Genomic DNA, 25,193 nt, shown 5'->3' on the forward strand with positions numbered 1-25,193 from the left:
ACGAAAAAAAGTCAACTGAAAATCGGGGGCAAAAGACCAAAATTGCACAAAAATTACCTGCAGATCTTGACGGCAAAGTAAGTCTTTTCTTTGAAGTGGGGGGTAGTCTTATTCAGCGAATATAGGCCTAAACCTATGTTTTAACTGTAAAATTAGGGGGTCGTCTTATATGCCGGAAAATATGGTATACTATATTATATTCCTGCATGTTACATGCTTGTGTCCACACACTGACCTCACAAACATCATCTAAATACATTTGAAGGCCACAAAATGAAATGCAGGTAAGGAGAGATTTTTATTTATTTATTTATTTTTATTTTTTAAAAAATATATTTTATTGATTTTTTACTGAGAGGAAGGGAGAGGGATAGAGAGCTAGAAGCTAAAAACATCGATGAGAGAGAAACATCAACCACCTGCCCCCTACAGCGGATGTGCCCGCATCCAATGTACATGTCCCCCACCGAAATCAAACCCGGGACCTTTCAGTCTGCAGACTGATGCTCTATCCACCGAGCCAAACCGGTTTCGGCATGGGAGAGATTTTTAATGTGCCCATCCCTCCATCTAGGAAGCCAGCGTCCACATCCTCTGGGAATCTCAGAAGCGGTGGAGTGCAGGGGAGGGAAGGCAGAGGGCAGCAACTATCTGCAGATTTCACTGAACCCGGTGATGACTTAAGCAGCAGGATATAAGTTACCATGGTTTTACTGCCTTTTAGAATCCCTCATGCCGTCATGCTGTGGCTGAAGCACTGAAGGATGTCTGTGTTCCGTGTGAGCTGCTGAGCCATGGTACCCGTGATGTCTGGAGAATCCCTCAGCCCAGACTTCAGAAGAAACTCGATGCAGGCCAGGTGCTGACCCGCGCAGGCCAGGTGTAGGGCTAAGCAGAGAGAGAAGTCACACAAACTTAGTGCATGATACCCAAAGCAATACAGACCTGGCTAGTAGGTTGCTCCTAATGAAAATATTGATTCTTTCAACTGTAAAGGTTTATATTTCCACAGTCCCTCTGTGTGACTTAGCCCATAGTAGATTAAAACATTTTTCCTTTTAAGCTGATTGGGATAGAAAGACTTAAAAATAACAAGACCAACTGGAGAGGATTTAAGAGATTTGACTAAAGCAACAAAGCAAGTTTATGGAAAAAAAAAAAAAGAGACTTTAAATGATACAGAAAATTTTTCAAAGTTTTGTGAACTCTCTTGGTAAAAGTATCACCATGGATTGAGAATGATATGACAAAAAAAGAAAAAAAAGAAAAAAAAAGAGAGCTGAAGGAATCCTAGCTCCTGCTCTGGTCTTTAAGAGAAAGTCTGTGTCCCTGGACTTGGGGACCATCCTCTGTGGCTGAAAGTGAATAGTTTTCTTTGAGTCTTTGAAATATCATGAAACCTCCACTAAACTCCTGAAAGATTGCCATTGGCACAGAGAATGTTAATTGAGGTTTATTCTAAAGTATGAATTTAAAGAATTAGCTCTGCCGAAACCGGTTTGGCTCAGTGGATAGAGCGTTGTCCTGAGGACTGAAAGGTCCTGGGTTCGATTCCGGTCAAGGGCATGTACCTTGGTTGCGGGCACATGCCCAGTAGGGGGTGTGCAAGAGGCAGTTGATCGATGACTTTCTCTCATTGATGTTTTTAACTCTCTATCTCTCTCCCTTTCCCTCTGTAAAAAATCAATAAAATATATTTAAAAAAAAAAAGAAAAAAATTAGCTCTGAAAATATCCTTCTGAGCTCTAAACTGAGAAAACTGTAATGATTGTAGTCTTTAAATACACTTAAAAGAGAGATGACCTATGAAGCATCTACCTGAATAACTGGTAGTATTGTGACAATATTAAGTGTTTTTATGTCACATATACTGTTGTAGTTTAAAATGATAAAAACAGCCGGAACCGGTTTGACTCAGTGGATAGAGCATCAGCCTGCGGACTGAAAGGTCCTGGGTTCGATTCCGGTCAAGGGCATGTACCTTGGTTGCGGGCACATGCCCAGTAGGGGGAGTGCAAGAGGCAGCTGATCGATGATTCTCTCTCATCGATGTTTCTAGCTCTCTATCCCTCTCTCTTCCTCTCTGTAAAAAATCAATAAAATATATAAAATAAAATAAAATAAAATAAAATGATAAAAACAACAATAACAGCAGTAATAATGAGTAGTAGTAATCATCATTGCCATGGTAACAGCAACAGTTCTATTTGGAGATGTAATAAAAAAAAAAGTTGCTGAGGTAGTAGAGGAATAATATTAAAAGCAATATTTTTAAAAGTCATCTAGCCCTAGCCAGTTTGCTCAGTGGATAGATTGTCAGCCCAAGGGCTGAAGTGTCTTAGGTTCAATTTTGGTCAAGGGCATGTACCTCAATTGCAGGCTTGATTCCAGCCAGGGTCAGGGCAGGCAACCAATCGATTTCTCTCTCTATCTCTTCCCCTTTCTTCCACAATCTCTGAAAACCAATGGAGAAAATATCTTCAGGTGAGGATTAATAACAACAATAAAAAAGTGCATGAATTGTTTATATTGTTTATATTCCACTGAATAATAATTTCCAAAGCACAAAGAAACTGTACCTGATCGATTTCTTTCATCTTTAGAGTTGATGTCAGCACCCAAGGAAATGAGCATCTGAACTGTACTCACATGTCCTTCCTGAGGAATGAAATAAACTCATTATCACTGTGACAAGCACCTTTAAACATAAACATGAATGTATTTATTAGGTCATTTTTCTAAAATACTCAATTGCTAAAACTATATTTTTGTATCTAAAGGAAAAATCATTACATAACTCTCAAACTCCACTACAAATCATTAAAGATAGATTTTGGTGATAATCAGTTATTAGAAAATAGATGGTTAACTTTGGAGGCCAAATTACCGACTAATACATTTGGGTTTCCTTCACTGTAATGAGCATTAGTATTGTGATTTATACAGAACACACAATTCCAAATTCTCCCAAGTACATATACTCTTTGGTAAAATCTTTAAGGCAGAGATAAATTAGAAAAGATGGTCACCTCTCCTGGATGGGACTTATATCATAGCTGGCATTATCATTCATTTATACACTTTCTATCTAGCCAGTTAGTTCAACCATATTAAATATAATAAGCAAATACTCCTATTATTTAAAACAGGAGGAAAACTTTTTAAAATAAGATTTTTATTAAGTGAGATTTCTTTTAAAAAAAATATATATTTTTTAAATATATATTTTATTGATTTTTTACAGAGAGGAAGGGAGAGGGATAGAGAGCTAGAAACGTCGATGAGAGAGAAACATCGACCAGCTGCCTCTTGCACACCCCCTACTGGGGATGTGCCCGCAACCAAGGTACATGCCCTTGACCGGAATCGAACCTGGGACCTTTCAGTCCGTAGACCGACGCTCTACCACTGAGCCAAACCGGTTTCGGCTAAAAAATATTTTTAAAACTGATTTTTTAGAGAGAGAAGGGAGAGGGATAGAGAGATGGAAACACTGATGAGAGAGAAACATCTATTGGCTGCCTCCTGCACCATCCCACTGAGGAGCCTGCAACCCGGGCACGTGTTGCAGGAATCGAACCAGGGATCTCTTGGTTCATGGATCGTTGCTCAACCATTGAGCAACACAAGCCAGGCTGTAGTGAAAAATTTTTGCATGCCTTAAAATATTTTATACTTTAGAGAGGCCAGTAAATACAATTCCCTTCTTTCAGTTAAAAAATTTTAATTTCTGAAATCTCCCATTAGGAGAGAGGGCTAGGAATTTAATATAATGGATTTTTATGGCTTTAAAAAACATCATTCTTGAAGACGAAAAAAAGGCGGGATGAAACATAAAATCCAGTCACTGAATGGAATAAAGGGTGTTCAGTTTTTACCTAACAACAAATACAGTTAGGTTTTTATTTAAAGGGATGCAGGGCTGCCCTTTAACATTTTAGGAGCATATCATGAGCAACTTTTTTTCTTCCAGAGATGGAGCCAAAGCAATAGGACAGTGGAGCTATTTATCAGTAGAGGGAAGCCTGAGGAAGCAGGGCCAACCTCATGAAAAGAAACAAACCTTAGCTGCGTAATGAAGTGCTGTAAGGTGGGTTGATGTTGCTTTCACATCTACATCAATGCCAAGTTCAGAGACCAAGAATCGGATGGCTTCATTCTGCCCGGTGACTGCTGCTCTGTGTATAGCCTGGGCACCCAGGGAATCCTCAGCACCAATGCAAGCCTAGTAGGTTAGGGAGAGACGGGAACAAAAATAAGCAGCAGAGAAACCTGGGTTCATGGACCTTCTGACATTTTAGCTAAAATTTGTTGCCTATGTACATTTTTCTGGGCCTATATTAAATAGCTTTTGTCAGATTATTTATTTATTTTTGTGGTTATTATTATTTTAATCTTTATTGTTGCGCTTTTGTCAGATTCTTAAAGGACTCTATAAACAAACAAAATGTTTAAGATTCAATGATCTAAAGTGTGCCAAAAGTGCACTCAGTGGGGCTTGTTTTTATTACCATAAAACAGCTACTGTTACTTTGCTGCCATGGCTGAGTAGCTCAGTTGGTTAGAGCATCATCCTGATATGCCAAGGTTGTGTTTTTTTGTTTGTTTGTTTGTTTTGTTTTTTAAATCAGCAGTTTTTAAAAAAATATATTTTATTGATTTTTTTCACAGAGAGGAAGGGAGAGAGATAGAGAGTTAGAAATATCGATGAGAGAGAGTCATTGATCAGCTGCCTCCTGCACACCCCCTACTGGGGATATGCCCACAACCAAGGTATTATACATGCCCTTGACAGGAATCGAACCTGGGACCCTTCAGTCCCCAAGCCGACGCTCTATCCATTGAGCCAAACTGGTTTCAGCAAGGTTGTGGGTTTAATCCTCAGTCAGGGCATATACAAGAATCAACCAATCCTACCCTATACTAGAGGCCTGGTGCATGAAATTAGTGCACTCGAGGGGTTCCTCAGCCCAGCCTGCACCCTCTCACAGTCTGGGAGCCCTCAGAGAATGTCTGACTCACGGCTTGGTCCACTCCCCACAGGAAGTGGGCCTAAGCTGGCAGTCGGATATCCTTAGCGCTGCCACAGAGGCAGGAGAGGCTCCCACCACTGCCGCTGCGCTAGCTAACTTTGAGCTGGGCTTCTGGCTGAGTGGTGCTCCCCCTGTGGGAGCACACTGTGTTGAGTATCTGCCCCACCCCCATGTTCAGTGCATGTCATAGTGACTGGCCATTCTGCTGTTTGGTTAATTTGCATATTAGCCTTTTACCATATAGGATAATAAAGAGCTAATATGCAAATGATTGCCATGCCCTCATGCTGTAACAGCTCAGACACTCAACACTGAGGAGAGAGGAATGGGGACCAGTCAGACTGTGGCCCAGGAGAGGAACAAGCCACCTGCCCTGTGGTCCCAGGTGTCAGAGGATGCGCCTGTGGCCCAGGAGAGAGACAAGCCACCTGCTCCACAGTCTTGGGTGCCAGTGGCTGTGCCTGCTGCCCTGGAAAGGGACAAGCCACCTGCCCCGCAGTCCCGGGTGCGCGGTTGTGTCTGTGGCCCAGGAGAGGGACAAGCTGCCCACCCTGTGGTCCTAGGTACCTGTGGCTACGGCACAGGCAAAGCTGCCTGCCACTATCCCCTTCGGCTGTGGCCAGCCCGGGCAAAGCTAGCCCTGGTCTTGGGTGCCTGCAGCTGGCCAGAGGGAGGGAAGACTGGGTCCTGGGTGCCTGCAACCGGCAGGAGGGAATCCTGTGTCCCTGGTGTGGGGTGAGGCAGAGGCAGTTAGGGCAAATCAAGCCAGTAGGGGAGAAGTTAGGGGTGATCAGGCAGGCAGGCAAGGAGTTAGGAGCCAGTGATCCAGGATTGTGAGAGGCAGTCAGACATCCCCTGAGGGGTCCCGGATTGGAGAGGGTGCAGGCCAGGCTGACCCCCCCCACCCCTGTGCACAAATTTCATGCACTGGGCCTCTAGCCTATACAATAAAAGTCTAAGTAGAACAACCAGAACCACTAGTTGCTATGATGCACACTGACCACCATGGGGCAGACACTCAATGCAGGAGTTGCCTTCTGATGGTCAGTGTGCTCCCACAGGGGGAGCACCGCTCAGCCAGAAGCCGGGTTTATGGTTGGCGAGCACAGTGGCAGTGTCGGGAGCCTCTCCCGCCTCTGCAGCAACAGTAAAGAGCAGTGAGCAGGCAGGCGGTAAGGAGTGAGGGGTCCTGGACTGCGAGAGAAATATCCGAATACCGGACATCCCTGAAGGGTCCCAGACTGTGAGAGGGCATAGGCCTGGCTGAGAGATCCCCTGCCCAGTGCACGAATTTCATGCACTGGGCCTCTAGTGAGTACATAAATAAGTGGAACAACACATCAATGTTTTTCTCTCTCTCTTCCTCTTTCGCTAAAATCAATTAAAATTTAAAAAATCGTCTTTTGCTAACTGCTTTATGTATATTATATTATTTAATCCTTAGAGTGACCCTCTGAAGAATTAAAATTCGTCACCATTTTACAGATGGAAATACTGATGCTTAAAGAGGTTAAGGGGGCCGAAACTGGTTTGGCTCAGTGGACTGAGGGGTCCCAGGTTCGATTCTGGTCAAGGGCATGTACCTTGGTTGCGGGCACATTCCCAGTAGGGGGTGTGCAAGAGGCAACTGATTGGTGACTCTCTCTCATCGATGTTTCTAACTCTCTATCCCTCTCTCTTCCTCTCTGTAAAAAAATAGATAAAATATTAAAAAAATAAAATAAAATAATTTACTTTCTAAAAAAAAAAAAAAAAAAAGAGATTAAGGGGTTCCACAGGGGGACAATGGCAGTGCTGGAATTTGAACCCAGGAACTGAATAACTATGATCTCTATTTATCCCATAACCTAAAACTCATAGAAAATACCAAATCATTGTTGTACCTTATGTTTTTCGAGGAGCAGCCTGGCTATGTTGATGTGCCCACACTGAATTGCATCCATAAAGGGTGTGAGGCCACACTTGTCTCTGCAGTCTGGTTCATACTGACACCTAGAGCCCAAACCCAAAATAACAGAATTGAGAAGAGCCACTGCTTCAGACCCAATGGACAGTTGACTCTTCATCACCTGTAGTAGATGACATGCCCTACAAATGATCTGTGAAAATCTGCAGCACTCTCTCTTTTCCCCATCTCAATATTAGAACTTAGCTTTTCAACAGTACGTCTGTTTCCCCCAGTGAATCTGTTCCTCCTCTAAACTTCTGTCATTCCATATCATGGACTACAATTTCCCCAATTTCTCATGCCAGGAGCCTGACATCAACCCTTAGCCCTCAAACTTAATCTATTACCTCTCAATTCTGCATTCAAAATATCTTAATTGTATCTTTCTCTCTTTTGCTGCTTTTACCCATTAGGACCAAAATCAATAGACAATAGCTTCCTGTTTTTCTCACCTTGGCTTCTGCTTTTGCTAATTCATTATCAGAGCTATCAGAATAATCTTTTCACCATGCAATTTGGGTATGACTGCTCCTGTTATAAACCTTTAACTAGTATGTCACAAAAACAAAGCACAAAATTTGGAACTTCAGCCTGACCTCTAGTGGTCAAGATAATGCCCCACAAACTTACCTCTCCAGGTTTCTCTTGCCCACATACCCACTGCTCTGTGCTTACTGTAATCTACCTTCTTCACGGTTGTTCTTCTTCTAGGTCCTGTTTATTTCCTCGTCCTACCTGCCCTATCATCTTCTTAGTTTCACCTCCCGCCTGTCCTATCTTCTTATGTTCCATCTTATCCATGGTCCAACCTGTCCTATCTTCTTCTCAGTCCTACCTTCTTCACCATCCTATCTTACCTGCCCCACTGTCTCCTTGGTCCTACCTTCTTGTCCTATCATTTTCTCCATCACATCTCCCTTTTTGTGTTCCTACCCTCAACTTCCTGTGCTATCTTCTCAGTCTCATCTCCTAGTAGTCTGATCATCTTCTGTTCCTACCTTCTTCACGATCCTACTTGTCTTTCTTTTCTATCCTACCTTCTTCATGGTTCTGCCTTTTTCCTGTTCTTTCATTTGCCCAACTCTTTGATGCCTTTGCACTTGCTGATCTCCTCTACTTAGAAATTATTTCTCCACTTCACTTGGCAAACTCCATTGCATTCTTCAAATCACAGCTCTGTGACTTCACAGAGGCCTATCTTTTCTCTTGCATCAACAGTACCTTTGCTTCTACATGCCATTGTATACTTTTTCTCTTAGCGTTACAAGTTTCCCCCGCTAGCTGAAAGTAGAGCATTCCTACAAAACTTTTTGTAAGCAAAATGGAATAAAGCAATAAGTATCTTCACCTTTCTGAAAGTTTGCATTACATGTCCTAATTCACTTTTATGAAATACCTGCATTGCTATAATAACAGCTTTTCTTGTAAAAGTGAAAATCCTTTTCAGATTCTTTTGATTAGTGAAAAAAGGTACTAATGTAGGTCTTATATATAGGTGAATTGGGATAATGCAAACTTTCAGAAAACAGAGCTACCTGTATTACAATTTATAATTTTATGGTATTTATTTGATTTCCTATACTTGGCTTCCATATCAGCCTGTAGGTTGTTAGGAAAAGGACTGCATTTGTTTTGCTTACCACCCAGCACCTAACACACAGGAGGTGCTTCCAAAAATGTTTGTTCAATGAATGGATATTTATAAATTTGCTGATAATCAAGTATGTTCCAATTTGCAGTAGGCAAGCCCTAACATAAGCAATGCTTTCAGGGCACTGCATTAAGCTCTCCTCTCTTTTTTTTTTTTTTTTTTTTTTTTTTAAATAAGTTTTTATTGTTCATATTATTACAAATGTTCCTTCTCCCCCCCCCACCATTGCTCTCCTCCACCAGGTTCCCACCCCGCCCTCTGCCCTTTCCCCTCTCCCCATTGTCCTCATCCATAAGTGCACAGTTTTTGTTCAGTCTCTTCCCACGCCCCCCTCTCCCCTTTTCCCCAAGAATCGTCAGTTCACTCCCCTTCCATACCTCTGATTCTATTATATTCACCAGTTAATATTGTTCATCAGATTTTTTTAATTTCCTTGGTTTTTAGATTCACTTGTTGATAGTTATGTATTTGTTGTTCATAATTTTTATCTTTGTTTACTTTCTCTTCTGAAAGAACCCCCTTCAGCAATTCATATAATTCTGGTTTGGTAGTGATGAACTCCTTTAGCTTTTTTTTATTAGTGAAGCTCTTTATCTGGCCTTCGATTCTGAGTGATAGCTTTGCTGGGTAGATTATTTTTGGCTGTAGGTTCTTGCTATTCATCACCTTGAATATTTCTTGCCATTCCCTTCTGGCCTGCATGGTTTCTGTTGAGAAGTCAGCTGACAATCGTATAGGTGCTCCTTTGTAGGTTACTACCTTCTTTGCTCTTGCTTCTTTTAATATTCTCTCTTTGTCTTTTGCTCTTGGAATTTTAATAATGATGTGTCTCGGTGTGGTCCTCTTTGGATTCCTTTTGTTTGGAGTTCTGTGCGCTTCCTGGACTTGTAAGTCTAATTCTTTCACCAGGTAGGGGAAGTTTTCTGTCACTATTTCTTTCAGTATGTTTTTGATATCTTGCTCTCTCTCATCTTCTGGGACCCCCATAATTCTGATGTTGGTTCGCTTGAAGTTGTCCCAGAGGTTTCTTACATTATCTTCAATTTTCTGGATTCTCTTGCCTTCTAGCTTCTGTGGAGGAGTGTCTTCTGGCTCTTTATGTTCCAAATCTTTGACTTGATTCTTGCGATCTTCCCTTCTGTTTTTAGGACTCAGTAAAATATTTTTTATTTCAGACAATGTATTCTTTATTTCTTGTTGATCCCTTATCATTTCTTGTTGACTCCTTATTAATTCTAGTTGATCTCTTTTCATATCCTCATAGGCCTTATCCATCTTTTCTAGGAAATTCTTGAAAAACCTTATAAGCGTAGATTTGAACTCTATATCCAGACGCTTTTTGTCCTCCATTTCTTTCGTTTGTGATCTATTTTGTTGTCGCATTTCGCAGTTACAGATGGGACGGGGTTTCAGGGTGGAGCCTGCAGCTTTGGCTTCCGTCAGCCCCGCCCTATGCGGGTCCTTCAGTGCTCGCTGCCGGCGCCTCTGAGAGAAAGGTGCCCTCGATTTTCGCCTGCTGCCAAACAGTCTATGCTCTCCCACAATGAGCCCGGTATTGGGGTTCAGTTCAGTTGGAAGTGGAGTTGGAGGTGGCGTTCAGAGCAGTCTGGAGCCCAGGTCTCCTTCCCGTCAGGGCAATCCCGAGGCACAGCCGACCGTCCCTTCTCTGCGCGCAATGTGCGCGCCTCCGGGACCTCCTTTCGCCTCTCCCCGGGGTTCCGCCTTACAGCCCGGCTCCCTATGGATGAGCCTGAGTCCCCGGGGTCTGGCCCAGAACTGGGGTTCAGAGCAGTTGGGGGCCCAGCACAGTCGGAGCTTTTCTCTCCTTTCCGCTCGGGAACGCCCGCCAGGCACTCGGCCTCCCTCCTCTCCGGCTCCGTCCTCTCCGCGTCTCCGTACCTTGGGCTTTTCTAGCTCCTTCGCGCCTCCTTCTGGTTTTCTCCTTGCTTCTCGCTGTAGAATTTCCAGTCAGTCAACCTTCCTGTAGTTCTGGGCAATGTCCGTTTTATATTTTAGTTGTATTTTATTGAAATTGTTGTGTGCGGCTGCGGCTAGGTGTTCACCTGGGCGCAGCCATCTTGGATCTCTCCCTCTCCTCTCTTCTTACTATGCATTGTCTACTTAGATAATCTCTTCCATTCTTAAAAATTCAATTATTATCTCTTTGTTGCTCAGATTTGTATCTCAGCCCATACCTGTTTTTTGGGCTTCATATCTGTGTCTCTAACTGCTCCCTTGACATCTTTGCTTGGATGTCTCACAGGCATATGCAACTCAACATGTCCCAAAGTGAACCTATCATCTTTTCACACAAAACCTGCTCTCCTTCTACTGCTCTTTACCTCAGTAAATGACACCAGCACCAGCTGCTTAAGTGAGAAACCTGAAAGTCATCCTTGACTTTTCCTTTTTTCCAAGTCCTTTTATTGAAACATTCACCTAGATCTACTGAAGTATCTCCAAATCTTTTCTTTCATCCTACTGTTAGCTTCTTAGTCCAGCTACAATTTCTTTCCTGTTTAACTACAATAGCCTCCCAACAGCTTTCGAAGCACCCAATCTTGCTCCTCCTCCATTTCATTTGCTATTTTGCAACTAGAGGATCTTTGAAAAATGACAATTTCTTACTCTATTCACCCTGCTTAAATCCCTTCAATGGCATCTTAGATGCTTAAAATAAAACCTAAAATCCTTCCCATAGTCTATAATGTCCCACCTGATTGAAACCTGCTCTTCCTCTCCCCCCTCACTATAGGCTTCAACACATACTGAGCTTCCTTTAGTTTCTTACATGCACTATGGTTTTCCCGGGATAAGCATCCCTGAGTACTGCTTCCTCTGACTGGAATGCCCCCTGCCTCCCTCTCTCAGCCTCCTTCAGGTCATAGTTTAAATAACATGTTTAAATAACAAAATTGTAATCCCTGCATCTGGTACAATTCATAACAGGTACTGAATAAACAGATGAATACTTGTTGAATGAACAGACAAATAAATGGCTTTCTCTCAAATTTGTTAGCTATTTTTGTTTTATGTTCTTTAAATTATCTGCTTATATCCTTTTCTCTTTTCTCTTTGGATACTTTAGCTGCTCTTGAACAATTTGCTTGAGCTCTTTAAGTAGCATCGACATTAACTGTCATGATTAGCAAATGTCTTCCTCAATCTCTTTTGTTCTTACCTCTGAAGAAGCACCTTTACTGCCTCTAAGCAGCCATGCATTGCTGGGAGAAGAGAGTCGAGAATTAGAGTTTTTAGGTGCACATATAAAATGCTTCTTTCCTCCTGGCACTGGTTTCTGTCCCATCTTTTTAGCTATGACTTACAGGAAGGGGCAAGTAAGGTAGGTACATTAATAAAAATCTAGTTAGATAATTAGTAAAGAATGACGTTTTTACTAAATAGGCCCATAGCCAAAACTGATTATCTTGTCTTTATGAACCCTTTTATGAAAAATTTTCAATCCTAAACTTAGCTATCTCCTCACATTGAGCCAGGCAGCTTTTGCCCAGGAAATGTAAAACATTTTAAGAGTAATCCATGACAAAATAACCAGGAATTTAATTCTTCTATTAAAAATAACTATGGTCAATAATAAAGCTTTTTGACTATCTGTGCATCACTACTTTGTGTAAATGACTGGGTACTATTTCTCCAAAAGAGTAGGGGATCTAGTCAAACAATTGGTGATAAGAGAAACGTTATGCTCCCTCTTGCAAAAAGATTGCTTGGTTCTTACCTGCCTGCTGTGGCTAAAACAATTGTATGCATATTTCCTAAACTATGTCATGTTACAGGTATTCATTTTTAGAGAATTAAAAGCTCTGTATTCCAATTCAATGAACTTTCTAGAGTAGGGGTGTCGAACTCAATCAGAGAAGGGGCCAAAACCTAAAATCCAGCCTAAATCGAGGGCCGAATGGTTTACTGAACAGTCATAAACTGTCATTGTGATGGAAACGCAGCGGAGTGCAGTGATGACAGCACGGTGCGGGCCACATTGCAAGGCCTGGCGGGACGGATTTGGCCCGAGGGCCTTGTGTTTGACACATGTGCTCTAGAAGACTAAAGATTATTTTCTAGATTTCTTGATGTGGACTCAAGCTCATTAATATCCATTTCATCTTACACCACAGCAGCTTTGCTTTTTACTAACTTAAAATAATCTATAGATAATTCAAAATTAAGACTAATTACTCAAAATAATAAATTTATATTTGACATTATCACTAGATAAGTCAAATACACTCAGATATTTAATTATAAGCACCTATATTTATTTAAATGGGTAGAGTTATGGTAGGTATTGCTGAGTATATTTAAAAACTGTTTCTTGCCCAGCTGGTGTGGCTCAGTGGTTGAGTGTTGACCTAAGAACCACGAAGCCACAGTTTGATTCCTGGTCATAGCACATGCCCAGATTGAGGGCTCACTCCCCAGCACGAGACATGCAGAAGGCAGCTGATCAATGATTCTCTCTTATCATTGATGTTTCTCTCTCTCTCCTCCTTTTTCAGAAAGAAAAAAAAAGAGAATGGGCAAAAATATCTCACTGTGATTATACACTTCAGAAATCAATAAAAAAAAATATAAAAACAAATAACAAACAAAAACCCTGTCTCTTTTCCTCCTGTCTTTAATAATAAAAACAATGTGAAAATGATCATAAAAATAGCAACAGCCTATTGTGTGCTCCTGTGTCACACACTGTGCTAAGGGGTTTACCTACATCCGGCTCCTTCAACTCTGTAACAACCTTGTGATATAGGCATCATTGTCATCATTATCTTGCTGTTGAAACTAGCTCAAGAGACTAAGCTCCTTGCCCAAAGTACAGACTTAGTGAGGAAAAAACCATATAACTAGCTGGGAAGACTAAGACTGATATTTATGAAAAATGAACTAATACAAGAAAGAAGTGCATGTTAAGTACCACGTGACATTAGCTTTAGAAACTAAGCATATGCCAAAATATCCCACAGCTGCTCTTATTCACCAACCTCTATTATCCAAAACCCCCCAACTCGATGCCATTCTGCAGTGTTGGGGGAGGCAGAACTCCGGGCCATACCTGCCGTGTGCAGAGGAGTTCTGTTAATTTTGCTCTCTGTCTTCCAGGCATCTGGGCAAATGGTGAGCAAGTACTGAAGGACTGCAGGGTCACCTTCTCGGCTGGCAATGTGGAAACTGTTCCAGCCATCTTTGTTCTTCAGAAGCGGATCTGCACCATGTTCTACAAGGTCCTGGATCACCTCGAGATTCTTCCTTCTACAAGCCATCATCAGAGGAGTCCTAAGGCCAAAGAGGACAAGCTGTCAGATAGAAGGGTAGCTGAGACATTATACGGGTACAGCCAGGTCTTTAGAAAAACACACATCCTTGGTAGAGATGGAAAACCTAGAGGACTCAGGGATTTGGGAAGCAGGAAAACTTTCAACTACTTTGCCTGCCCTGAGGACTCTGGGTGAAATAAGAGGAAAACGATTGTGATGTAGGCATGCCTACAAAAGGGGGATACCAAGGAGGCAAAGCTGCTTCTGAGCTAGTTTCTAGTATGGCACTGAATTGGGACAGAATTAGTCTAAATCATAAAGTTTGTCCTGAAGAATATTGCATAAAAGGTACTCTGTTGGACTTATCCCACTTACTTTAGTGAGAAACCACTTATCCTATCTTATGTAATAAAAGGGTAATATGCAAATTGTCCCCTCAACTGGGATTGGGAGTTCGACTAGGGCTCCCTGACAACTCTACCCCTGGGTTGATTGGACCCCACCTGTGCATGAATTCGTGCACCCAGCCTCTAGTTAATTATATTGCGCTGAAAAAAGAATTTAAAAAGAGCATTTGACACTGTACCTAGTTTAAACAAACATACATTAATGGAGCAAATGAAACAGTGTGATTACAATAAGTCTCTGTACTGACTTGTGTCCACAACTACAGGAGAGTGAACTACATTATATCTATATCAAGAGAGGTGGCTCTGGTCTTCCTCTCCAGCCACATGAATGATTTGGGGTAAGCCATTTTACTTTCATTAGTTTTTTTGTTTTGTTTTTTTGTTTTGTCTACAAAACGAGAGTGCTAGGATTTCTGAAAAGCAATGCAGATCTTGTTTACCTCCTCATTCCCAGGTTAGAACCTGTGTCTGGCACATTGTGGGAGCTCACTATACTTGGGTGATCTCTAAAGTCTCATCTAAGAATTAACTTGTAATATTGCTATATTAGTAAATTACCAACACTCTTTTTTTGGGGGGGGGGGTGGGTAATGTAGAAATAACAGTGAATGAGAAATTAAGAGGAAAACAAACAGATAAATGAAGGCTGGAGTTTTCAAGAACCTCATGAAGGGAATGAATCTTGAGCAAGGCGGGATTATTGAAAAAGCAGGTAAGGTGTTTCAGAAAGAAAAAAAGAAAAGAAAAAGAGAATGGGCAAAAATGTCTCACTGTGATTATACACTTCCTAAACACATAATCAAATGAACCTGCCTTTTTAGTGCTTTGTTTTTGGCTGCTTCCTTATCTGAATTATTGCTTTGAGGAGTATATGAGGTCTATGCCTCTTGGAACTGTCTTTAGATTAATTTACCAGCAGCACAAGAAAAGCAGTCTTGTGCTTAGTCACAGCTAAGTGCAACCCTCAAAACACCACCAAGCCTACTCCCCTCCCCGTGGGCAAAATGCACAATACTTTACTATACGTGGCCGTCTCCTGTGTAAGCAAGAACTGCGTACTGAAAACAATGCTGGTCTAACAAAATGCAATTGGTTTGTGTGATGGTAAAGGTGAGTATGTTGACTGTTGAGATGGTTATGCAAAGCTACACGTGATAAAATCACATCCAGAGAGCATCACACACATATAAGTGTAGGTATAACCTGATGAAATGTGAGCAAGTTTATTGATTGTAGCAATGTCAGTTTCTTAGTTCTGTTATTGTAACTTGTAAGATGTTAATGTCCTAGGGGAAGGGTACATGGGACTTCCCTGAACATTTCTTTGTCACCTTCTGTGACCCTATAGCTACTTCAAAATTTAAAAAGTTAAGTCAATGCCTTTGGTGAAGTAATCATTTACCATAAGTCCCCAGAAGAATTTCGTATCCTGGGGCTCATGTTACATGGGGAATTCATCGATATTCTTCTATCTGTTTGATCGTATTCTGTACTGTTCTCTGCTTTATAAAGGGAAGCATCTGTCTGGACCAAACAGTTGACTCCCAAGGGTAGGAACAGTGTGCTCTAATGAGAAGCTATACTGCAGAGGCAGAAAAAGTACATGGGAATATATGATTCTGCAGAAAAGGAGCTAAGGGGTGTCGTTCTGGAACTCCTGCCACCTACCAGTCAGCCTTCTTCAAGCAGTCGACCGCGGCTCCTCGGCCCAGCAGATATCGCACACAGTCCCGGTGACCCATGGAGGCAGCTTCGTGTAGAGGCCGCTTGTAGTCTCGGTTGGCGGCCTCGATGTCCATGTTCCAGCCCTCGGCCAGATAGGCCAGGATGTCCCGCCGGCCGTGGCGGGCAGCGCAGTGCAGCAGGGTGTCTCCCGCCGGCCCGGGGCAGCTGGGGGGCCCCGCTCGCTGCAGCTCCTCCCGCAGGGCGCACAGCCGACCTTCCTGCACCAGCCTGCACAGCCGCCTCGCGTCCCCGGGCGCCGCCATGGCCGCCGCGGCCAGGCTCAGTATCCAAGACCCCAGCCCTGCGCTGCGCCTCCCTCTCCAGACCGCGCGCCGGGGGCAGAGCCGCGCTTCCTACGCGGGGTGGTTAGTGGCCCTGCAAACAGCTCGCCTCCCCAACGCGCGCTCCGGTGCGGGCGAAGACGCACGGGTTTCATTTGGGCAAAACATTAGGTAGCTGCTGTCAAACCTCCTGGAGTCTGTGCTCCCTCAGCGCCGGGGCGCCCGGCTCTGAGGTGCGCCCGCTGCCAGGGGAGGGGTCCGTGCGGTGCCCGCACCGGTGAGGGGCCCCAAGGGCAGCTCAGCGCCCACAAGATACGGGTAAAGGAGCCGGGGTGGGGCCTCGCGCATCCCCACCCACCGCCACTCTTACACCCGGCCCCTCCGGCCGCAGCCAGCCTGCGGCCACCCCTCAGGCGCGGGGAGCTCGGAGGAACTCTGGCAAAGCTTCCGCTGGCCTTTTCACCTCGGCGGAAGTGCGGAGGGGCGGGGCCCCCAGCCGTGGCCGCGCCCCCGTCCGCGCGTGCGTTTCGATTGGCCGTGGGGGAAGTCCGTCAGTCCCTGAGGCGGGCTCTTCCGGGCCGCGGCGGCACGGAGCTGTCAGAGGAAGTCCCAGGTCTGCTCCGGCCAGCGCTCCCCCGTGGACGGCGAGACTGGGAGGCCGGCCGGCCGGGCTCAGAGGCAACGGCGGTGGCTGGAGCCCTGTCCGGAGCGCCATAGTGCGTGAGGCCGCGGACGTGGCTGGGAGCACGGGGGGTTGGGGGGCTCGCGCTGTGAACACAACCTTTTGGGGTCCTGAGAGCGAGGGTCTGGGGTCTCGGGGCGGGGGTGGAGCGTGGGAGGGGGGACGGGTCTGCGGGGAGCGTGGGGGCCTCGCCCGGGCTGCCCACAGTGCGTGAGCTGCAGGGGCGCGGGGGGCTGGCACGCTGGAAGCGGAGGGCGCCCCTACACAGTGTCCTTGAGTCCGGGAAGTGGGGAGCTCGTCACTTATCGGTGTTGTGGGAGTCATGGGGGAAGTGGCCTGGGCTGCCGGCAGGCAATCATTCCTTTTCTAGTCTGGATTTTTTTTTTTTTTTTTTTTTTTTTTTTTTTTTTTACTTTGGGCGAGTCATTTTATGTGTCCTTTTGCTTCTTTCCTTTGTAGCTTGCTTACCCCTTACCTGAATATTAAGAAAAATTTAGGTGATGTGGGAAGACCTTGAGCTTGTAGAAGATACCTTGATATCTGAGCGAGGTATAGGGGGTAATGAAAGGGGTTTGAGTAGGTATTGAGTTCTTTCCCCGATCTTATTACATACCAGTCCTTTAAACCTCTTGGTTCTCAGTTCCTCTATATATAAAATGGGAGTTGCTACTATTTGCCAGACCTAGAAACAATTATGCTTTACATATATGTTGTGCTTTAGACAGAGCACTTCAATTATGTAATCTAAAAACAACGCTGTAAGGCATCATTCATTACAGGTGGAGAAACTGAGGCCTACAGTTAGTGATTTTGCTACTGGAAGTATCTATACTAATAAAAGGGTAATATGCTAATTAGACCAGGAGACTTTCCAGGTGTCCTTCCAGACAAAGCCATGGTGGCAGGCAGAGGCAGTTAGGGGTGAACAGACTGGCAGGGGAGGGCAGTTGGGGGTGAGCAGGCCAGAGCATGCCCTCCAGGATGGGGGGGGGCAGTTGGGGGCAATTGGGCTGTAGGGGAACAGTTAGGCATTGATCAGACTGGCAGGAGAGTGGTTGGGGGCAATCAGGCAGGCAGGCAGGCAAGCAGTTGGGAGCCAGCAGACATGGATTGTGAGAGGGATGTCCGACTGCCGCTTTGGGCCAGATCCCACCAGCAGTTGGACATCCCCCCAGGGATCCCAGATTGCAGGCTGGGCTGAGGAGCACCCTCCCCTCTCCATGCACGAATTTTGTGCACCAGGCCTCTAGTAGATAATGAAGTCCCATGGAAGGAAGGATGATAGCACTTAGTGAGTGTCTCCTAGTGCCTAGCCCTGTGCTAAAATAAATTGAAAGATAAAAATAAAAAAATAAAAAAGACCTGTGGTATGGGCCTATGAAAACAAACCAATTTTACCAGTAAACACACTGAATTTGGTTAATTTCCTGAGCCATATGGACAGCCATTGGAGACAGAACTAGGTCTAATATCAACTTTGTCAAATTGTGTCTTGCTACTTCAAAAAACAGGAAGGCATGAAAGTGGTTTGCATGCATGAAGTTTTAGAACATGCTAAGTAACAACATGCTGCTGTTGAAGTCAAATGTAAGTTTTGCACTTTTTGCTACTAATGCTTCCTCCCATCCTTATTACAAATCACCTTACCTTCTCTTGCCTTATGCTTCCAGTTTCCCTGATTTTTAAAAACAAAATTGGAATTCATTTGTTGCACAATGGGAAAACTCTTTTAAATCCAGATGATTAGTTACTTAACTAGTGTCAAATGCAACTCTGTCTCTTTTGTCCTTTTAATAAACTTACTAGAGGCTGGGTACACAAAATTCGTGCAAGGGGGGAAGGAGCGGGTCCCCTCAGCCCAGCCTGCACCCTCTCCAATCCGGGACCCCTCGGGGGATGTCTGATTATCAGTTTAGGCCCTATTGAACATTTCTCTCATAGTCCTGGACCACTGGCTCCTAATTGCTTGCCTGCCTGTCTGGTTGCCCCTAACTGCCCCCGCTCCTGGCCTTATTGCCCCTCACTGCTTCTGTGTGCTGGCATGATTGCCCCTAACCCCCCTCCCCCCCCCCACTCCCCCGCTGGCCTAAACGGGCCCCCAACTGCCCCCTCTACCAGCCTGGTCACCCCCCGTGCCCCCCTCCGCCCCCTGCTGGCCTGGTCATCCCACACAGCCTGCTGTTTAGTAGTTTGGTCGTCACATTTTGCAGTCATGTTGGCATTATGATTTGCGCCTTGTCTGTCTGCTTTCCTTTCTCCTACGTTGTATTTCATGGTTCTGTAGCATTTACCAGTGGTTACTGATGTCATGATCATTTGACATGTTTTGTCATTTGTGAGTGTGTGAACACCAAACAGTTGGTATTGGACTTAGAGCTCTAATTTCATATTTGTTGCCATTATCTTTTCTCTAGTTATTGCATTCCTCTATCCTTCCTGGGCTGATTTTATTTGAAGATTGAATTTGGTTCTGGTTTTGTCCTTCTGGCTATGGAGTCATCTACTTCTAAAAGCATCTCACTAAAGCACCTCAAAACTTGTCTCAACTGTCATTCACACGTCTTTTGAGGATCAGTGTCATATTTCAAAGTGCCTCCTGGAGCTTTACCTGGCATTCCACAGATAACTTTAAAACAAAACAAAACTATTTTCAAAACTGAAACCTTTCATCCTCCCTCTCCAGGAAAAGGTGATGAAAAGAAAAGCATTATTTCTCCTTTACTTCTTAATGTAGTTAATGACATTTGTATTGGAAATTTCAGTTTTCTTTGTTCTTTTTTGTCCAGTCTTGTTAGAAAAGACTTGTTGATCTTCACTTTCTCCTCCTCCCTCCCTTCCTCCCTCCCTCCCTCCCTTCCTCCCTTCCTCCCTTTCTCTCTTCCTCCTCTCTCTCTCCCTCCTTCCCTTCCCTTTCTTTCCTTCCCTTCCTTCTTTTTAGTTAAATCTCACCTTAGGACATTTTTTCCCATTGATTTTTAGAGAGAGTAGAAGGGAGCAGGAAAGAGAAACATCAATTGGTTGCCTCCTGCAACCCAGGTAGGGGCCTCCTGCTCCCTATTTCTGCCACTGCTCTCAAGACTTTACCAACTCTTGCTTCAGGTTCTGCCTTGTTTTCTTGACAATCTTCATGACTACCCTACCTCCAGAGTTATTATTCTAAATGTGCAAATTTAATTGTGCATTGACCCTGCTTAAGAGCTAGGAGATTCTCTGAATTGCCTATCTAATAACATCCAATTTCCTTAGTGTTATATGTATTTAAAGACATTTATAATCTGTGCCTCCAAATTTCTTTTCCAACTCTGTTCTCCATTTATGAACCTCTTGTTATGATGAAACCCAACTTCCCGCCACACCAGTGCTGTGTCATGTCTGTGTTTTTGCACATTTTGTTTCTTTTGCCATACTGAATCATATTCATTTTTTGAGGCTGAGCTCTTCATAAAGCCTTTTCAATTTTCCTGTTAGCTTTTCTTTCCGTTATAGCCTTCCTATGTGCATTGGTGTGGAATTTACATTGCTGTATGTATAGTAATTTGTGTTTATTTGGTAGCTGCCTTATGGGCAGGCTGTCTTACTCATTTTTGTATTTTCAGTGTCTAAAATAACATTTGACTCCTAATATACCAAGAGAGGAAGCACTCATGTGTTTACAATGAATTTTGGACATAGTGGATACTTAAAAGTTGTTGTGGAATGAATTGGCAGTAGAAAAGCTATTTAAATATATAAAAACATGTTCTAATATGTAAAAAAATATCTTTTTTTTGTTTTTCCTTTTAAAAAATATGTTTTTATTGATTTCAGAGAGGAAAGGAGAGGGAGAGAGAGATAGATACATCAATGGTGAAAGAGAATCATTGATGTGCCCTCACTGGGAATCAAATCATGACCTCCTGGTTCTTGGGTTGATATTCAACCACTGAGCCACACTGGCCTGGCTTCTGTTTTAAATTATTCCTTCATTTTCTTGTGAGAAACATACATAAAAATAAAGCTCCCTTCATCCTAGTGTGCAACATCAGGCGAACGTGTCTCCAAGAAAGGAGCAACTGTTTGCTGGTTGTGAGAGGACCTAAGGATGAGTAAGCCTGGACCCTAGACCTTTTGGGTTTAAGAGAAGTAGGCTGTGATGCTGGGAAGGACCTGGTATTGGATCAAGGGTGAGCACTGCAGGGAGGGGGAGGAAGGAAAGTTAGCTCTATAATGTTTTCTTTCTGCATTGTTTCTTTTAAAACTAATGGGAACAAAATATTTTAAAGTGTTTCCATTTTGAGTCTACAGTATTTAGTGATTTCCCCCCCCCCATATTTATGCTATCTATATACCTGCTTATTATTAAATCTTTGGTTATGACATTGCACAATGATTAAACAATAGTTACATAGAAATTAAACCTGATGTTTTTAGAAACTGCTTCAAATATTTCTGAACATGGAAGATGGAAGGGAGAATGTTATAGCAGAAAGAACACTGTGCTTGGAGAATCAGAAGACCTACATTCCATTTATAAGCTGTTTTGTGACTTCAAGCAAGTCTTTTCTGAATCACAGTTTAATTATTGGCACAATCATAAGATTGTGTGAAGATCAAATGAGAGTATGTGAAAGAACTTTAAAAGCTAAGAAGCATTTAGGAGCTATAGGATAGTATAGGGTTTCAAAGATAACCTACACTCCTTCAGAGGAATGTGCTGTAGCTGTGCAGTTGTTCATTTATTCGACAGTTATTTATGGAGCAGTATGCATAATGGAACTGAGTGAGTTCCTCATTCTTCCCTCCCACTGACTATGGAGCTTTCAGTCCAGGGCTAGAAGACATATCAAGAGACACTTACACAAACAGTTAATACTATAAGAATAAAGTCTACTCTAGTAATAATAATTTATATATGACACATATTAGACACATAGTTATGCAAATAATTACAAGTATCTCAGAGGCATATGGGATGGTTTTATTATGACAAAGTGCTTCCTGGCTGGAATGAATATTCTCTACTACTTGAAGAACAACACTGTTAACTGTTTAAATTGGGCTCTTATATCTCAAGGTGGTGTCCTGACCTGTGAAGTACTTGAAACCTTATAATAATGAGCTACATCTCAGTGCACGTGCAGTCTCCACAGGACATTAGAGGTACACTGCAATGTAGCTCATTATTATGGGAAAGTGTCTACTTCAGTGGTTCCCAATGTGGGGCACAATTTAATTTTAAGGGAGGCAATTCGAGAATGAGTTACTAACAGTGAATTTTTTGCATTTCTTATGGTTTTAGGGGCCTCATATACGGTATATAAATATATAGTGACGTATTTGTGCATTTCAGTTCTCTTATATGTTTTGAAACTTTATTTGCTATTTTTCATATCATTTCATATTATTATTATTTTTTAAACAATTTCTTAGTGATTTCTTCTGCAGTACTTCAACTGTCCTTTCGTTCTTTTATTTTTCTCTTTCATGGATGCCATGTTCTTTGGAGGCTTGTTTAGACCAAGTTAATGACCTTTTAGGCCCCAGTAGGGGGTGGGACTGGCCAACTTCCTGTAGCCCCTCTCCCTAGCCAACCCCACCCCTGATTGCTCCCCCCAATAGGGGATGGGGCTGGCCGGCCAACCTCCCACAGCCCCTCCCCCAGTTGCTGACCCCTGATCAGCCCCCCCACCCCACTCAGGGGCTGGACGGCCAGGCCCTGATGGGCCCTATTGGGGTGGGCGGGCTGGCCAGCCTCCCCCATCTCCTCCTGACAGGCCTGGCCCCAATCCGCCCAGTTTGGGGCTGGGTGGCTGAATCCCCAGTGGTTAGAATTTTGCTATAGTTTTAAAAATATAATTTTGCAAGAGTATTAATGCTATTAATATTAAAATAAACCTTATGCACATTTTAGGAGACACTCAGAATGGTGTGGTTGATATATAATTCTTTGACATTTCAGTTGATAGGTTTTGTCAGCTTCAACGTGAGTGTCACAAAGTACTTTTATCTATCTTGTTTCATTTGAACCTCATTTAATTATTTTGTGAATTCAATGTGGCAGGTTATTATAATCCCCATTTTTAATGATGAGGGAATCAAGGCTTTTAGTGTTTAATACACCTACCAAGTGGAGGGGGTCTTCTGACTCCAAATCTGAATATACCATGCAGCCTTTTAGTGAAATGTTTCATGAAGGGCTTCTGGCTTCCAGTTCAGTGAATTACAACACCTCCTCTTGAGACCTGAGAGGCAGGTTAAAAATAATCATATATATTTTTAACCTTTAGCTAAAATCAGAAAAGTAATTTTTCACATATAAATACAATAAAAGTGTTAGCTCTGCATCCCAGGTTAGCAGTCATGGTTCAGGCGATACCATTCGAAATGAACAATATAGGCAGCTGTATTAGTGCCCAGAAGCCAGGTTGCTCAGTCTAGGGGCCCTTCTCCCCAGCAGTGAACCTTAGCCCCCTCCATGATGTCTTCTTGCCAGAATACATTGGGATATACCAGAACTCTGGAAGCAGAATATGGTATTCTTCCATTCACTCTCCTTACCTTTTTCTTTTGCTCCAGTGCCCTTGTTAGATTTCTGCAAACAATTAATCTTTCAACAAGCATTTAAGATTCAGATGAATTTTACAAAAGAAAACCGTAAATAGAAGTCTATCTTTATCCATATTTTCCACTTTTCTAAAACACTTTCTTTTGGGTATTTTTGGTGTTTTCTTGTCTGGTGTGCTGCAAGCAAGAGTGTGATCTTTTCTTGCCAAGTTCCACATGAAAGCAAATTCCTAGTGATCTAGGGCTTAGGTTCCTCTACTGCCACCCAGTCTTACCACTCCGACTTTGCTGCGTTCTCATCCTCCTTTGTTCTTTCAGTATTTATTGACCATGTACTGTGTGTCTGGCACCATGCTACATGCAGGGGGTACAGCAGAGGAAAAGATGTAATATTTTCTTACCTTCTTTAACTCTTAGCCATGTGATTAAGACATAACTACCTACTTGGTTATTTTCAGTGCTTCTTTGTTTTTATTATGGCTTCATTAATAGTTAGCTCACTGGGGAAGAATAGGATAAAGCCATTCTGTACATTTTACAGAAAAAAATCCAAGGTGCACTGTGTATGTATGAGCTATTCTATACAAATCTGCTGATAGCCTCTGTTTTGTACCTTTCCAAAAGCTGAATTTAGCGGTATATTGTAGATTTGGGTGTACAACTAAAGATTTGAGACAAAATTCAAGGTACAATTGCTATACTGAGTTGCCAATGGAGAATATGAGATTTCCTCCTTTGAGATCCTAATAGAAGCAGACTTGGTTCTCTTATATTTGGAAACCTCATTCCTATCCTGTGCCCAGTGCTGAGATCTGGGGGCTAAGAGGCGGACAGACAATGTAGTCTTCTCTAGGAATTTACAGTGACTGTTTTGTTTATCATTGCATTCTGCTTCTGAGACTTGAAGAAGCTGGTGTATATTGTACAGGGGATGATGGATGAGTTTATTTTTGAAAAGTTATAACCAACTCATAATTTTTATGGGAACATAAATGCCTGGCTAAAGTAAAGGAAAAGATGCCAGATCTCAATTTATCCATTAGTGGCAACGTCCTTTTGAAAGAGTATTTTATGATCAGGGCTTCTAGAAAGTGTAAGTAAAAACAAAAAATCTTTTTAGGATTTTTTTTTTTGGATTTTTTTTGTTGTTAAATTTTGAGGAAGAAATGCTAAGAAACTATGAAATGAGTAAAAGTTTATGTAAATGTAGAGAAGAAGAAAAGTGTTGGCTGAGTGGGTCCATAGTCACTGTATTCCTGAAAATTAAGAATAATTTTCTGGCTAGCTTGTAGAATTGGTAATAACTAACAAGTGTCCCATTTTTTTTGCCAATTGGTATAATACAGTGAGACGGTTTAAGCGGAAGCATCTTACAGCCATCGACTGCCAACATTTGTCTCAGAGTCACTTGGCTGTAACCCAGCCCTTCAGTCAAAGATGGACAAACAGAGACCCGAACCATGGTCTCTATCCTAGACCCAGAACAAAAAGAGGGACTAGAGGTATGTTTTCCAAAATTCATTTGCATGAATCTGTAGTGTGTGTGGCTTTTGAACGTCTCCCAGTATTTGTAGTAAGTATTGTTGTAATGATTTTGTAGTCCTGTTGCAACATTTTGACACTTTTTTCATTATTTGTGCATTTTCC

The 25,193-nt window shown here is 42.9% G+C and overlaps 2 protein-coding genes across 8 annotated transcripts in view; one reads left to right on the forward strand and one right to left on the reverse strand.

Moving 5' to 3' along the window:
* Positions 1-430: 430 nt before the first annotated feature.
* Positions 431-16,741, reverse strand: ANKRD16 (ankyrin repeat domain 16). Of its 2 annotated transcripts, none has more exons than XM_036460974.2 (7): positions 15,984-16,736; positions 13,704-13,924; positions 11,814-11,856; positions 6,917-7,025; positions 4,064-4,225; positions 2,580-2,658; positions 431-888 (listed from the first exon to the last, which is right to left on the reverse strand). In XM_036460974.2, exons 1-7 carry the CDS (start codon positions 16,301-16,303, stop codon positions 731-733), a joined length of 1,092 nt encoding a protein of 363 aa, XP_036316867.1. In that variant the 5' UTR covers positions 16,304-16,736; the 3' UTR covers positions 431-730. The 2 variants fall into 2 exon arrangements, with proteins under 2 accessions (XP_036316867.1, XP_045444441.1); XM_045588485.1 differs by having other exon boundaries at positions 812-963; positions 15,984-16,741.
* Positions 16,742-16,907: 166 nt separating this feature from the next.
* The window catches only part of FBH1 (F-box DNA helicase 1), a 48,054-nt gene continuing 39,768 nt past the window's right edge, over positions 16,908-25,193 (forward strand). For 5 of the 6 annotated variants that reach the window (XM_036460914.2, XM_045588475.1, XM_036460922.2 and 2 more), the window contains exons 1-2: positions 16,908-17,037; positions 24,893-25,048. In XM_036460914.2, coding sequence (XP_036316807.1) covers position 17,037; positions 24,893-25,048 — 157 coding nt within the window. In that variant the 5' untranslated portion in view covers positions 16,908-17,036. The remainder of the gene's footprint in view (positions 17,038-24,892; positions 25,049-25,193) is intronic. The other variant, XM_036460932.2, reaches the window with a different exon arrangement.

Source organism: Pipistrellus kuhlii, unplaced genomic scaffold (assembly GCF_014108245.1).
Source record: "Pipistrellus kuhlii isolate mPipKuh1 unplaced genomic scaffold, mPipKuh1.p scaffold_m20_p_1, whole genome shotgun sequence".
Taxonomy (NCBI): Eukaryota; Metazoa; Chordata; class Mammalia; order Chiroptera; family Vespertilionidae; genus Pipistrellus; species Pipistrellus kuhlii.

Bases quoted from the DNA above. Each gene is read 5' to 3' on its own strand.
- ANKRD16 (XM_036460974.2), bottom strand. From the start codon at position 16,303: ATGGCGGCGCCCGGGGACGCGAGGCGGCTGTGCAGGCTGGTGCAGGAA. The intron at 13,925-15,983 runs GTAGGTGGCAGG...CTTTGGCCTTAG, and splicing joins TGCTTGAAGAAGGCTGACTG to GACTCCTCTGATGATGGCTT. The intron at 2,659-4,063 runs GTTTGTTTCTTT...TTCATTCCTCAG, and splicing joins CACTTCATTACGCAGCTAAG to GAAGGACATGTGAGTACAGT.